This window comes from Cryptotermes secundus, unplaced genomic scaffold (genome assembly GCF_002891405.2).
Source record: "Cryptotermes secundus unplaced genomic scaffold, Csec_1.0 scaffold644, whole genome shotgun sequence".
NCBI lineage: Eukaryota > Metazoa > Arthropoda > Insecta > Blattodea > Kalotermitidae > Cryptotermes > Cryptotermes secundus.
This window is the reverse complement of record NW_019742971.1, coordinates 127,625-143,398: the sequence shown is the minus strand read 5'-3', so window position 1 is coordinate 143,398 and position 15,774 is coordinate 127,625. Positions and strand designations below refer to the sequence as shown.

Below are 15,774 nucleotides of genomic sequence, written 5' to 3'. Positions count from 1 at the left end.
GGTTAGGTTAGGTTAGATTAGGTTAGGTAAGGTTAGGTTAGGTTTGCGCTGTAGACGTGTGCGCATCAATCAGTAACTGAGGGGTACCATTCCGTGCTGTTAAGTTAGGTGAAGTGAGGTGAAGTTACGTCAGGTGACGTGACGTGATTTGACTGGACTTGACGTTACTTGACGTGACTTTGCGTGACTTGGCGTGATTTGCCATGATTTGAGGTGACTTGACGTGATTTGGCGTTACTTGACGTGATTGGACGTGATTTGACTTGAGGTTACTTGACGTCACATAACTTTAGGCGAGGCGAGGCGAGGCTAGACTAGGCTAGGTAAGGTTATATTGGGTTATGTTAAATTAGGTTACATTACGTTAAGTTAGATTAGGTTAGGTTGAGTTAGGTTGGGTTAGGTTAGGTTAGGTTTGCACAGTAGTCTTGGGCGCATCAATCAGTAACTGAGGGTTACCATTCCCTGCTGTTAAAGAATTAAAAACAGAACTTAAATTAAACAAAATTTAAAATATCAACCAACTAGATTAAACATTCCAACAGAATGCAAATTTTCAAAATTATTAAAAAAAAATAAAAACTACATGGGTCACAAAATCAGGGAAGACCTTTGAAGAGACTACTGCACAAATGGGGCTGGTTCCTACTAACCCAATATAACCCATACACTATATGAAACTCAGATCATACCTTAACCAACTCATTAAAAATGGCTCATTATAAAATGACATATAAGATATAAGACATGAAGGCCCTCAATGATATGTTCAATCACAAAACTATAATGGAATGACTTTCTATGATGCTCCTATACCGGAATTATGTATGCATTTCTCATCTCTGCCCACAAGTCCAGTCCATCAGAACTTCTTTGCTGTTACCATCCTAGCAACTAAATGAGCTTATGTTCAGAAGGGGATTGGTCCAAATCTTGACTGGGAGGCCGGCTATCCTGACTGCGATTTTCATGGTTTTCTTTCCTCCAGGCAAATGCTAGGCTTGTACTTTGGTTAGGCCATGACAACTTCCTTCCAGATCCGTTCCAATTCTTCTATCATCTTACAACCTGAAGCTATAAAGTCTCAACATTGAAAATGTATCAGTACATTATTCACTGTGAGGGGGTGGGGAATGAACCTAAGAAAGAAAGAAAGAAAGGAAGAAAGAAAGAAAGAAAAAATAAGCAGGAGTGGAGTACAGTCACGGAACTTCTGATTATGCAGAATTCATTTGCCACTTAGTTAATCCGTCTTAGATGCTTATCTATTTCTAACATAGCTTTTGTATTGCTAGTGGGGTGGGACTAAGTCCCTTGTACTGAGGCCACTTCTGGCCTATTGTACCAGCCCCAGATGATTCGTGAGGGTGATTGTGGAGCAATTGGTGGAATGAAGATTGGCAGGAGAAACCGAAGTACCCAGAGAAAACCTGTCCCAGCGCCACTTTGTCAACCACAAATCTCACTTGACCAGATCCGGGATCAAACCCGGGCCGCTGCAGTGGGAAGCCAGTGACTAACCGCTTGAGCTATGGCACAACAATCTAACATAGTTTAATAAACTTCAAAACTAAAACCCCTAATTTTAGAACTCTTGCCTCAAATCTGAGATTATGAAATAAATTTAATAACAGAGAAATCTGGACCTCCTCTCTTAAAACTTGAAGGATAATTTTCAACTGCAACCTTGTCAAACTCCACACAATTTCTTACACTTACTGATATCTTGTTGATGTAACAGCTGGTAAAGAGAAGCCTGCTCTGGAACATAGCCGGTCACCATGTACACCTCCAATACAGCCATGTTTGATGTCTGATCTGGCAACTTGTAGCGGACACAGGCCTCTATTCTCTGCATGGTGCATTCATCCACAGATGCAACAGGACCAGTCCTTACCTCCAGGTCAAAGGCATCACTCCCTGATGCATTCCTCACATTGTACCTGAGAGATGTCTAAACCAGAAATAAGGAGCAGTCAGCAGTAAAAATGTATTTCATTTTGATTCACCTACCTATTACATTTTCCAGCCATATATTCATCAAAAGTTATTGGCTCCACCATAGTAGATGATTTTGACTGTAAATACCATCTTTCTCTTCTAGCATAATTTCTATTTTATATGTGTCAATGCACAAAAAGTCTCCAATCTCCTCTCTCTTTCCTCTCTTTCCCTTTTGACATTATGGAAACTCTTTCCTTCCATCTTGATACCTTCCAAAACTTGGGTAAACCATTCTGTTCTGGATTGTTTCATAAAGTTCTCTGTTATAAATTTTAATTCTAATGACTTTCTCAGCATCCTTATTCTATCCATCTTTACAGATGTCCAAAGTACTGCAGACATTTCTATTGTAATTATATTAACAAATTAGAATTCCAACTTCACCTCTGAAAAATGCATTCCTTCCTATATATATAGTACCTTGAACATATCAAAAACTAATATTTTGATTAAAAATTCCACAGAATTTAATGTCAGCGCTTTAGATGGCATTTCACTTCCAAAAGTGAAAGAATAAAATTTGTTATATTTTAGCGTCCTGTTGCACTGATTTAAGTCCATGATTTATTTCACCGTCTTTTAGTGCATACACTTATCTACCTCACTCCTTTCTCCCGCACTACATGTTTCGGCACAAAAGTGCCATCTTCAGGTGCTTATTCGATTAACGTCAAACTAGTTCACTGCATGCNATCCACATACGATAATAGAAAGAGTGCTCTGACAGAAGAGATTAGAGGTGACTCGAGAAGTGAGATACGACGTAGGAAAAATCCTGAACAATTTTAATATTTTTAATATTTGATATTTGTCGGTATATATGATAAATATATATTTTAATTATTTTAATATGAAGACAAGGCATGCAGTCAACTAGTTTGACGTTAATCGAATAAGCACCTGAAGATGGCACTTTTGTGCTGAAACATGTAGTGCGGGAGAAAGGAGTGAGGTAGATAAGTGTATGCACTAAAAGACGGTGAAATAAATCATGGGAATAAAATTTTGTGAGAGGAGGTCTGGCATCTTCAAAATGAAATAAAATGACTGAAATATATTCTTCTTTTTGCAAGCACATACCAGAAAATATGTAGTGTCTGCTGGGGTCAAAAACTGAGGGGAATTTAGCATCTAGGGAGGGAAGAAAATTGCAAAAGAATACTATCCCTGTAACAGGTCATGGAGGCCAATAGGGTTGTGAGATGTCAAGGCCTTTACATATTCTAGACAATCAGCTCACAGATGGTGGTGAGGTTGTCAGATTTACACACCACCCACACTTTACCCCCAGGAAGATTCCTGGTACTCATTTCTGTTAGGGGCTGGGTCAACCCCATGGTCATAGTGTAGCTGGAAGCATTATGTCAACTGAGAAATCCAATGACCTCGATGGGAATTGACCACATGACCTTCCAACTTGTAGCATAGTGCCTCAACAAACTACTCTACCTTGTGCAGAGGTCGAAAATATTTCTATCTGTAATACAGAGTGGGCCAGACTCAATTAGCCAGTTTTTGATCAGATGTTATTTTTATTGATAAATGTTAACAATTGCAATGGTTACAAAAATGGAATCGCACACACATAAGTAATCGATTTTCAAGATGCTGGTCAACCTGGGCACCACCTAAGTCAACACAGGCTTTCAGACGCAAAGCAAAATTTTCACACGCCTTTCTACACATATTCACCGGAACTTTATTGAACTCCTGAACAATCACCTCACGCAGATGTTTCACACTGTCAATGAGATTAGCGTACACCGTGTCTTTGAGGTAACCCCAAAGGAAAAAGTCTGGTGGGGTGATGTCGGGTGATTGGGCTGGCCACTCCACAGGCCAATTGGCCAGGATGGCCAATCCAGTGTTGAGGAAAAACTTGATGCAAGAACGCCTGAACAATATTGGCGAAGTGTGGTGGGGCCCCATCTTGCTGCCACCACAGTTCATCAAAGTTCTCTCCTCTGAAGTTCTGGGATGACACTTTCCCTCAGCAACTTAGGTAGGTTTCCCCCGTGACACAACCTTCAAGGAAGAACGGGCCAATCAGTCCTTCGTACATCACGCTGCCCCACACCATCACTCCCAGGGACTGGAAATCGTATTCAATGGTGGCACTGGGGTTCTCTGGCCGCCAAAACGCGCAATTGTGTCTGTTGATCGATTCTGATGTGTGAAATTTGCCTCATCAGTCCAGACAATATTCTGGATAAGGTCAGGGTTCTCCTGAAACTTGGTCAGCATCAACTCGGCAAACTCAAGTCGCCTGTCGAAGTCATCCTCGTTAAGAACATGAATAAGCCGTGGATGGTATGGCGTCAGTTTCATGTCACTCAAAACTCTCCACAAACTTGTCCTCGAAATGTCCAGTAGGGCCGACAAATGGCAGGTAGACTTCGATTTCTGAGGAGATGATGCCCGTTCCGCAGCAACACGTGCTTGTGTGTCAGCAGTTCAGACAGTTCTTGGCTGACCAGGATGCTTGGGATTCAAAGCACTGGCAGTTTCATCAAAGTGCTTGTTTATTCAGACGATTGTGTCCCTATGGACCGCTGGCAGTCCAAACTCTTCCAACATCCTGCGCTGGACTTCTGATACATTGTTAGTAACTGAGAAAAGGCGCACACATCTTACACGCTGCTCGTTAGACAACCATCTACTGGCCATGATGTTTCCTCGATGCGCACTAAGTAGGCAGAGTATTGACCTCGTTCACAGCATACCGTATGATGCTTCCATCTATCGACAACAAAAGGTACTTTCCCATTATCCCGTGTGTTGTTTGATTGGTTAGTTATTAATGATCAAAAACTGCCTAATTGAGTCTGGCCATCCTGTATAAATGTGGGCATCATTAGAGTTCAATTTTGTGGGTAAGACTGGGAATGTATTAAATGAAATATCATGGAGGCAAATGCTTAAGAATGAAGAAAACTTTCTTTTGTGAGAATGAAAAGCGATGTACAAGATGACCCATCCTGCTAGAAATATCAATGGATGACAATGATAACACAAGATACGTAGTTTTCACAGTGGTAACTGCGAAGATTACTCTCTTGTGAGTTGTGATGTTACGTAGTCTGGTAGACAGTTATCAATATTTCAGGGGAACCTGCTGCCTCTTGGAGACAGTAACTTCCTGCAAAACACCAATCCAGAATACACGGCATCACATTCAAGAAGACAGTTATCTTGACTGGCAATGATGACAAGAAATTCTACCAGCAAAACTGTTATCTGAACTGAACTAACCTGCACCAGAGCACAGCCCTCTCCTATGGCATCCATTTCCACTTGAGTTGGCAGTACTGGCAGATGTTGTCTTTTGAGAAGCAGTCTTTCATGTTCATGGATGTGGAATGTATGTTCCATCTCTGTGGCAGTTACTACAACACTGACACCATTCTCACTGCGTGGTAACATGACGGCATACTTTGTTAGTGCCTCCAAGGCTACTACTGTGTCCTGCAAAGAAGGGAGAATAAACTTGTATGAAATATGTATACAAACTTACATACATGCATACATACATACATGTGGAATAAGTCATAAAAACACAAACATTTATGTAAAGTACAACTGAAGCTGTCATCTAAAAAATATAAAATCCACAGTGGATTCATGTGAGGTGTTCATGTGCTTCAAACAGATATGTATATATACAGCAACACTGTCCACTTATGTTATATATATATGAGTGGCGGTAAATAGGTCACAAATGGAAGTAAAACATCTGTAATGGATATAATAGGTTTTCTATGCATATCACTAGGTAGCAGCACATTCCAGCTTCGTAACAGTCAAGGTAGCAGCTGCACATTTGCATATTCGGAAGGCTGGTTTCAGTAGTCAAAATGGTGATTGTGCTTGAGGGGTGTACAACCGAAGAACAGAGTTCTGTTGTGCGTTTTTCTGTGGGAAAAAGAACTGGATGAAAAGGATATTCATAAAGAAATGTTTCCTGTTTATGGTGGGAAGTGTTTGTTGTGTAAATTGGTTCACAACTGGGTCAAAAAATTCTCTCAAGGACATTTGAAAGTTGCAGATGATGCTCGTCCAGGTTGATAAGTGGCTTAGACAACAGTCTTCTATGCTGCGAGTTTTGACGTACTGATAAAGCTATGCGACAGGTGTATCAATGTTGGTGGAGGATATGTCAAGAAATAATAGCTTTACTCAACATGTGACTTTACATTCATATGACTTTTGAGACAAGATAGTATATTGCTGAAAATGTTGATGCCAGCATATCATGCACTTTCTGAAAATGTGAAAAGCTGTCAACTGGTCTGTGAATACGGCATTTGTTCCTTGTATTAATACTGTGTGCAGTTGAATTAGTCTGAAAATGTTCTTGGTTATTTACGATGAACTTCATTAATGAAGATATGTATTCACACATTAGGAGTGAGATCTCTGATATCTTAAATAGACCTGTACATGAACTGCTAGGTTTGATACTTGCCATGATTCTAACAGTTTTCACTTGTAACATGACTATCTTTTTGTTGGTAGACAAATTACTGCCCAAAAATTATTCCATACTTCATAACAAAATTAAAACAGGAAAATATAATTAATTTGTGAGTGTCAGTGTTGCTGATACATAATATGGATTTAATTGTATAACATGCTTTACTTAACTTAGGAATCAATTGAGCAATATGGTTTTTTTTTCATTTAAGCGGTTATCAAGTTGTAAACCAAGGAATTTTTCATAGAGAAAACAAAGTGTGATAAGCAGTCAAACATAGTTCAAGATGCGGTTCGACATTGCACATCTCAGTACTTTGTCTAGAATACTTCCAATCAATATTTATGAGAGCTGTTTGTCCCAACATTCCTTACTGAGCTCTGATTTCCAAGGACCAGGCTTCTACAGATGTAAATTAACTAGGCCTTTAAATGAACTGTTTTTTTTTATTTATTTCTAAATACAGAAATGATGTTCACAGATCGTCCAGGGTCATAAAATGATACTATGTACAATCTTCAAATAACAGAGCATCATTTAAAAGGAGAAAACGAAATTGCAAAAAATGTTCATTTTCAAGCATCTCTCAGTATCCTCCTCCTTTACTGTCAAGTTCCACCTTCTGTCTATTAAAGATCTTGTGAACTGTATTTCAGACACTGTACTGCTAAGTTACTGAAATGTGGGTAAAGGAAGGTGGATGAATGGAAAAATGCATTAAATGGAAAAAGTGCAAGAAATGTTTAGATAAGTTTATAAGTAAAATTGGGGACTGAATTCCAGTAAGTGCAACAATGCTTTTTAATAATAAAATCGCGCCATAGCTGGCTTCCCAGCGCGGCGGCCCGGGTTCGATCCCGGGTCTGGTCAAGTGGGATTTGTGGCGGACAAAGTGGCGCTGGAGCAGGTTTTCTCTGAGTACTTCGTTTTCCCCTGCCAATCTTCATTCCACCAATTTCTCCACAATCACCCTCACCTATCATCTGGGGCTGGTACAATAGTCCAGAAGTGGCCGCAGTACAACGGACTTAGTCCCACCCCACTAGCAATAAAAAAGATAATAATAAAACAGAGTCTTTACATGTTTCGACAAATGTTGACCATTATCCAAAGGAGACGAACACTTCAAAAAACACTAGGGTCAAAAGACTAGTATTTAAAATATGTGTTGTTAAAAATAATAGAAATTTTGGATTGATTAGTCTTGTTGTGAGTCACAGTGTTGCTTGTGTTCCTTCAAAGGAGATCATCTGCAAATACAATAATTATATAATATCATATACTTCTGGTACTCATTTCTGTTAGAGGCTGAGTCGACCCCAGGGCCATAGTGCGGCTGGAAGGATTGGGTCAATTGAAAAAATCCAATGACATCATCGGGACTTGAACCTGCAACCTTCCAGCTTGTAGCATAGTGCCTCAACCACTTGGATTAAAAATAATTTTCCTGGGGAGTAAAGCGCGGCCGGCGTGTAGGGCTGACAACCTTACCACCATCTTTGAGCCGATTGACTAGATAATGTGGGACCCTCAACGTCTCACAACCCTATGGGCCTTCACGGCCTGTTATAGGGGTAGCTTTACTTTACTTACCATACACTTCTAATATAAGACACAAAATTTACACATTTTTTTTCTTTTGAAAAATTGAGGTGCATCTTAAATTCAAGGTATATTCAACTTTATAATTTTTTTCCCTAAAACCCACGTTCAAAAACTGGCTACACCTTAAATTTGAGGGCGTCTTATATTCAAAGTAATACGGTATATGCATGTAATGGCTATATTCTGTTACCAAAAGAAAGCATGCTTGCGCAATTGATAAAATTCAATCCTAATTTTACTTATGCGACGCAATGGCTGAGGACAATATCATAAAATGGTATGATCAGTGCCTGTGTGGAGACAAAGCCACCCTCAGCATTTCTATGTTTGGAGATCCAGCGCACAGCTTGGAAGGCATTGATGAGGTTCTCCTCCCCACCAAGCTTCACAAGAGACAGAACAGCATATGCCGTCATCTCTACACTCAGGCCTAAGGATGATGTACCTGCAGACAGAATACAAGTGGAATGCTAAGACACTCTTGCAGAGCAAAGAAAATTGCATCTTATGGCCCGGTTCTGTGGGAACAAAATTTGAAAACCTCAGTAACATAAAAACATATGCTTATACTTCTGAACTACTTTAATGAATCACAGCATAAATAATGTATGGTTAACTTGTTAAAAATTCACGCAATAAAAAAACACTTTAAGTAAAGTTTATAGAATTTAAAGAGATAAATATTTTATGTGTATAAGATCTTTCTGTGCATTGAGTTACTTGTGTGAAATATCATATGATGTAAAAGGCGTGGTAGAACCTGATATGTGATATTTATTTACATAAAGAGTTAAATGGAAAATGGTTATATTTGTAAAGGATAAAAATGAATTAATCACTAGCTTCTGATTATGTAGTTAAATAACCAGTAAAATATTTTTTTTTTCAGACATGAAACCGAATGAGGAATACATGTATGGATTTTTGGTGCATATTAAACTGTTTTTTATGCTACATAATCTAGCTACTTGAAGTGTCGTTAAATAACTCACAAATGCATATGTGAACTATTCCTGAGAGGTATAAAAATGGTATTTTAAACTACTGTATATTCCTGGATTAAATACTACTACCAAAATTTAACTCAAGCCAGTTTCATTTTAAATTCTCTCTAAATTTAAACACAAACTTTCTTATAGTGCGGTCACATTTTATGTGAGGATGAGTTCCTAAAGACCTCACATAATTCAAGATAAGTTTGGAAGCACATGTGTGATTCTTGCCAAATTTTTTGGGATTCATGTTGTTTCAAAGTCTGCACATGAAGTTTGATTTCAGTAACATTTTTTATATTGCACTATTTCAAATTTGCAACAAGTGTGACTGCACTGTATACATTTAGTTGCTAAGACCTGTGGAAACTGCACCTGACTTTTCCCACCAACTTAGGTCCTGCTGCCTGGTGGCCATGCTTAGCAGCCGTTCAAGGGACTCCTCTGCCATCTCTCTCTCTCCCAACAACGTGAAGGCGTATGTAGTAAGAACCAGTGTATAGATGTCAGGATCCGCTGCTCCTTTCAGACAGAACATGCAGTTAGAGATAACTGAGGGGGGCAGAGGGAGCCCTGTTTCCAGCAGCGAGATGAGTACATACGCTGTCAGCGCGGCAGATGATGTCTCTCCAGTAAGCCCACCCTGCAAAACCAAACTTCCTGACTGACTGGGTATAAAGTAGGACTAACAAGGAGACTGAAGAAATAATGATAATCAGCACTTTCACCAGTAACTAGGTTCATACAATACTTCTGAGATCTGAAAAATAATGTTTCAAGAAGTAGACATGGCAGGATCGTCAAAATAATTGTGAAATTTTAACCCACACTTGTTCCATGACTGCAATAAGAATACAGCATTGCTCTAGCAGATACTAGCAAACTACTAAATGCTTTCACTGCTATGTTATAAAAGAAATGTAACTAGATGCATCTCAGTGTGGCGAAACAAAGTGGAAATTTGTCTTCATGCTGGAGGGTGCCACTGAATGGTCAGGTTCATGTTTTGGCCACTTTATCCCCAAAGTAGCTTTGGGTACGAGTCTGGGTGGACCACAAAACCAGTCTGGATATTCTGGAGATTTAAATAATCTATTCGCAGTCATGAATCAAACCTCTAATCCTTGATCATCCAGCCTGTAGACTTGTCGCTAAGCCCAGCTACTAAGAACTCAATAATTCAAGTATAATCTTAATTAGCTAAATGCATTGATCTAATATAGAGAAGAGTTACTTATTGAGAGTGGCGATGTGGTAATGGAAAGTTAAGAGTCTAACCTTCATATCCTTGTGAAACACTTTCCCAACAAGGGGGAAACATCCATTCTCCAGCTGCTTCTTGGTGATCCATCGCATGCTGACCTTGAGATCATCTTCATCCACATAGATATACCCCCGAGCCTGGGAAAATGACTTCACTACAAAAGCAGTGAGCCACATCGACCCTTCAGCATCCGTGTCACCAAATGCTGAGTAAGAGCCATCTGTGTGACGATAGTTCAGCTCTCGCTGGTATCCTATCACACACCAACCAGTATATCTTTATGCGTTATACAAGCAAATATATTTCCTCTCTTAGATATCCAGTATGAGTCATATTTGGCTTTTCTTGGTTCCAACCACCTGGAGTGGATGAAGGAATGAATCCCTTGATACAGAAGAAGTAATAAGGCGGGATTCTATTTAGACCAAAAGATGACAGTGGTAGGTGGGAAAAACTACAACCAAATTACTCTGTGGACTTTGAACTCCCACAACCACTAACTTTTGATTTTGTCAGAAATGTAGAGAGAAGAACCCAGTGGCTGGATGGCTAGTCTTAAACTGCCTTTACCACTGGAGACATGTATCACTCTAGATCATCAATTATTTCTTAATTAAACACTAGCATTATACAGAATGTTACAATATTACCATCAGATTTCTTTGTGAAAGAAATGATACTGAGTTACAGCTTTGCTTTCTGTCTGTTTCTTGCTCGTTACTTGCTTTGTTTCCTTTTTGACCGTGAAGATGGACACAGGACATTCCTCTGAAATTTTGGTGATATTCTACTGAACTGCATTGCATCATATCCCAGACAATTAACAATCTTCTTCATATTGAATCTTGAGATGGAATATTCAGATGGGAAGCAGAGAGAATTGGCTCAAGGTCATGCTTAAGTATATGCATTGCTGAACCTTCAGGTTCTATCACCAGAAACTTGGTTTAGTTAAATAAAATGTATAACTCACCTTTCTCCATATTTTTGATAGCCTCAGCTTTGAGGACCAAGTTCTCTTGCTGTGTTGCATTCAGATAATTGATAACATGAAGGTTTGGAACAAACAGAATCATGTTTTGTTCTCCACACCCCACTGGCATTCGGACCAGATGACCTAGGTTCTGTAACAAGTCATAATCTTCTAGAACAACCCCATTTTCCTTCCTACATATTATCTGGATCACTACATAGCAGACAAACATACTCATATGTTAAAATCATCATGGACTTAGTAAAAGCACATTTACTCTTCTTCAATGGCACTACATATTGTCATGTGTTAGTGACTTAGATATGGGTATCTGATTGGTAATTGGATTTATTAAACACTTACAACTTGTAACTACAGGTAACAGTAATAGTTTTATGGCTCTACACACTCTATAAATTACTACTCCAAACACCACAGCTTTTATGTCTTCACCAGTAGTCACCAGGTAATGGCTTCCAACAATAGGTATTCTTCTGCTTCCTTGCTTACATTTCCAGCTGGCTATCATTTCACACATAACTATAAGCTACAACTAACTCAAGCTGGCAACTGAACTAACTCCTCTAACAGCTCCTCCATTGTCACATGCATATCTGTTGCTGCAATATATGCTCACTGAGACATTATCTAGCATTGGCCAATTTTTTCTGGCTCCATTATTTTGGCCTTTCAGCTGCCATGCTACAATACTCACAAAGTCCTGGTGTCCTGTTGAAAAGGCTTCTAAATGATTAATGAGGCAGTTAGTAGGGCCCTTTGGATGCATTAGCTGTACATTCAGGCAGATAACAGCTTTGTACTTCATCCAAAAATTTCCTATATACTGTATATAGATAATTTACTATGAAGGTTTCACAGACTCATGACACTTCTTACCTGCAATGTTGGACCAAGCAGGTCACCAACAACACTGACATCAGCCCTTGCAGAATCCTCTACCACATCTGGTGGCAACTCTAATGACCACAGAACATTCTCATCCTCTGAGAAATCTGGAAAAAAAAAACACAAAAAAAAACAAAAAACAAAAACAAAAAACAACCAAAAACAAAAAAAATTGCACAAATTAACCTCCAGTCAATTTAATCCTATTACTATCCTATTACTAATCCTATTTAAGAAAATTATCGAGTGATTATAAAAAATTTAAGTTAGCTATAAATAATTTTCTCTTAAATCAATCATTTTATTCGATAAATGAATACTTGGAGTGGTCAAAAGAAAGGAAATAGAATACAGGTGAATATTTGTTTTATTTAGATACACTTATGTGTAGTAGTTTTTGTAGACTCTGTATAAATGTATGTANTTGTTGTTTTGTATGGGCATGAAACTTGGTCTCTGACAATAAGGGAGGAACACAGACTGAGGGTGTTGAGGAGAATATTTGGACCGAAGCGAGATGAAGTAACAGGAAGTTGGAGAAAACTGCATAATGAGGAGCTTCATAACTTGAATTCTTCTCCAAGTATAATTAGAATGGTCAAGTCAATGAAGATGAGGTGGGTAGGGCATGTACCACGAATGGGGGAGACTATGAATGCCTATAGAATATTGGTGGGAAAGCCAGAAGGAAAGAGACTATTGGGAAGACCAAGGCATAGGTGGGTGGACAATATTAAAATGGATCTTAGAGAGATAGGATGGGATGATATGGATTGGATTGATCTGGCTAAGAATAGCAACCAGTGGAGGGCTCTTGTGAACACGGTAATGAACCTTCAGGTTCCATAAAATTCTTGAGGAACTGTAGAATTGGCGGTTCCTCCAGAAGGGCTCAGCTCCATGAGTAAGTAAGTAAGTAAGTACTGAGTTATTAAAATGTTTTGGTCTTTTCAGGATAACAAATGTAAAAAACTAAAATTTCTTACATTTTGTGTACTGTTTTCTTTTTCTGTTGTTACAAATAAATGTGGGGAAGGACCAGCACAGAATTCCGTTATTCAACAAAGATTTTGATATGTAACACTTGCAGAGTCTAATTTTCCATTTTACTGCCTTCTGAGTTGTGATACCATGAGGTCTGGTTCATCACTACAATATTTGGGAGGAACCTGCTGTCTCCAGATTTCATTGAGCAAACATGTACCAGCATTCAACAGCTGAACCATGTAACTTTTCTTTAGTATAAGTCTTACAAATTTTTGTGTCCACAAGTATATACTGCTGCGATAAAAAAAACTACGGTTCTACAGGAGTACGGTTTTACAACAACACAATGGAATACTATGACCTTACTTGAGGGGCAGATGAAGGCTGACTTGGTGATTTCTATCGGGAAGCCCTCAGGATGCACAAGAATTGGTCTGACAAGAACGTCTCTGAAACAGGAAATCGGAAGCATGAACTGTTAAAACTGTGAGAGCATGTAGTTACTATAGGATTCTGACGATGGTGTATAACACACTGATATATTGGGTTTTTGGACTTTATCCATCGTCCTGGTTCTTAAGATAACTAATAAAAACACGACGTTTCGGAAACTGGATCTGTTTCCGTCCTCAGGTGAAGGAAAACACCTATTCTGTTGGGTCCGTCATGTTTTTATTAGTTATCTTAAAAACCAGGATGATGGATAAAGTGCAAAAACCCAATATATCTGTGAGAGCATGTGTTTGTCATTTTTCCTTTGAAAAAAATTACGCCAATTTTAGCACATTCAAGATGGTTCAGTTTTCATGTACATCTTTGAGGCATGGTACTTAAACTTCAGCTTTCACTAATGTATGAAAATTATTATGATAGGTAGAGCTACTTTTCAGTCAGTACATGCCAGCATGCATGCTGGAAAACAGTTGATGTATATTGATGCACAAGTCAAACTTGACCATTTGCCAGTGCACTGTTATGTTTTAACCTTTTGGATAAAACTAAGAGTGAGAGTATCAGAAAGTGTGGAGGGGAAGTGCACATTGTGAACATCGTAAAACTTAGGACCTGTTATTTATGACATGCTAAGTAATGGGACCATTATAATGAACTACCAGTTTCTGTGGTTATTTAGAACAGATGATGATACGTTAAGAAGCAAGCCTCATAGCAAACGTCTCCCTGTAAATCCCACAGACACTGTTTTCATCAGGTACAATGTTTGTATGAGATCCTATGTAAAGCCTTCATGAATCAGTATATACCTTCTATGAACCAAAATTTCTGGACCACATTCCTCAGGGTATGAGGGATCCACCTCAGCAGACACAGTTATGTTCACTTTGCCCAGATCTGATGCTCGAATATGGAACTGCTGCACGAACGTGGTCCGTTCAGCCACACAAGCCAAGACAGTAGAATTGTCGTTTATGAGCTCAACTCCATGTGGGTCCTCAAAAACAATTCGGACCTTAAACAAGATCAGAATGGCTGCTGACTGACAATATGGTAATACATTATAAAAAATTTAAGTTAGCTATATATAATTTTCTCTTAAATCAATCATTTTATTCGATAAATGAATACCTGGAGTGGTCAAAAGAAAGGAAATAGATTACAGGTGAATATTTGTTTTANAAAAAAATGCATAAGAGCCATTATGGGCGTTGATAATCGGGCATCCTGCAGAAGGCTGTTTGGTGAGTTAGAAATTTTAACTGTTACTTCTTTGTATATACTGGAGATTTTATGTTTTATCATAAAAAATAGAATCTATACAACTCTGAACTCTGATGTGCATAATTACAATACAAAGCATAAACATAATCTGTATGCCCAACATTGTAATACAAATCGTTGTAAGAGAAGTGTGATAAACATGGGCATAAAACTATATAATAATCTTCCTATGGAGTTAAAGAATGTATCTGATTTTAAAGTGTTTAGGAGGAAATTGAAGTGTTATTTGTTTCATAATGCCTTCTACTCTCTTCAGGAGTTTTTTTATATGTAAGATGTTGAATTAAATGACTGTAATTGTCTGTTAATGCATGTGCTGCTGGTTTTTTATATAATATATTTAAGTATTTATGTATTCTTTGATTATGTTAGGTGTGATTGTTATTAAATCTATATATTCCCTTTGACTTTATCCGATTGTATATTTTACAGTTATGGATGTAAATAAAAATTATGAATTACAAATTATGAATTATGAATTATGACAGTCAGGAAAGTCATTGGCAACGGGCATGATGACTAAGATTCAATTATGAGTTGAGGCAGCAGGTTTCTTTTCAGTGCAAAACTGAAACTGGGTCCAAAGTTTACTCAGTTCCATGCCCAGAAGATAAAAAGACCCAGATATAAAGTAACCACAGCACTTATTTTATAAGATAACAATAGATTTGCATTTGTATCTCTAATAAACCAATACAATATCTAAAGACATAGGCAAAATCACAGATAATACACTAAAAATTACATATGGGAACTATCTATGCATCAACACATTTATTTTATTTTGTTGTGGTTTGCTTAATGACAGTACCAATAACTCAGAATATGCAGC

At 38.3% G+C, this 15,774-nt stretch overlaps 1 protein-coding gene across 2 annotated transcripts in view; it reads right to left on the bottom strand.

The window, feature by feature from the left end:
* The window catches only part of LOC111873625 (alpha-1-inhibitor 3), a 58,598-nt gene that overhangs the window by 13,438 nt on the left and 29,386 nt on the right, over positions 1-15,774 (bottom strand). For both annotated transcript variants that reach the window (XM_023868506.2, XM_023868507.2), the window contains 9 exons: positions 14,468-14,673; positions 13,572-13,654; positions 12,210-12,325; positions 11,313-11,463; positions 10,354-10,592; positions 9,451-9,718; positions 8,374-8,528; positions 5,257-5,469; positions 1,720-1,954 (listed from right to left, as the gene is read on the bottom strand). In XM_023868506.2, the coding sequence (XP_023724274.1) occupies positions 1,720-1,954; positions 5,257-5,469; positions 8,374-8,528; positions 9,451-9,718; positions 10,354-10,592; positions 11,313-11,463; positions 12,210-12,325; positions 13,572-13,654; positions 14,468-14,673 (1,666 nt within the window). The remainder of the gene's footprint in view (positions 1-1,719; positions 1,955-5,256; positions 5,470-8,373; positions 8,529-9,450; positions 9,719-10,353; positions 10,593-11,312; positions 11,464-12,209; positions 12,326-13,571; positions 13,655-14,467; positions 14,674-15,774) is intronic.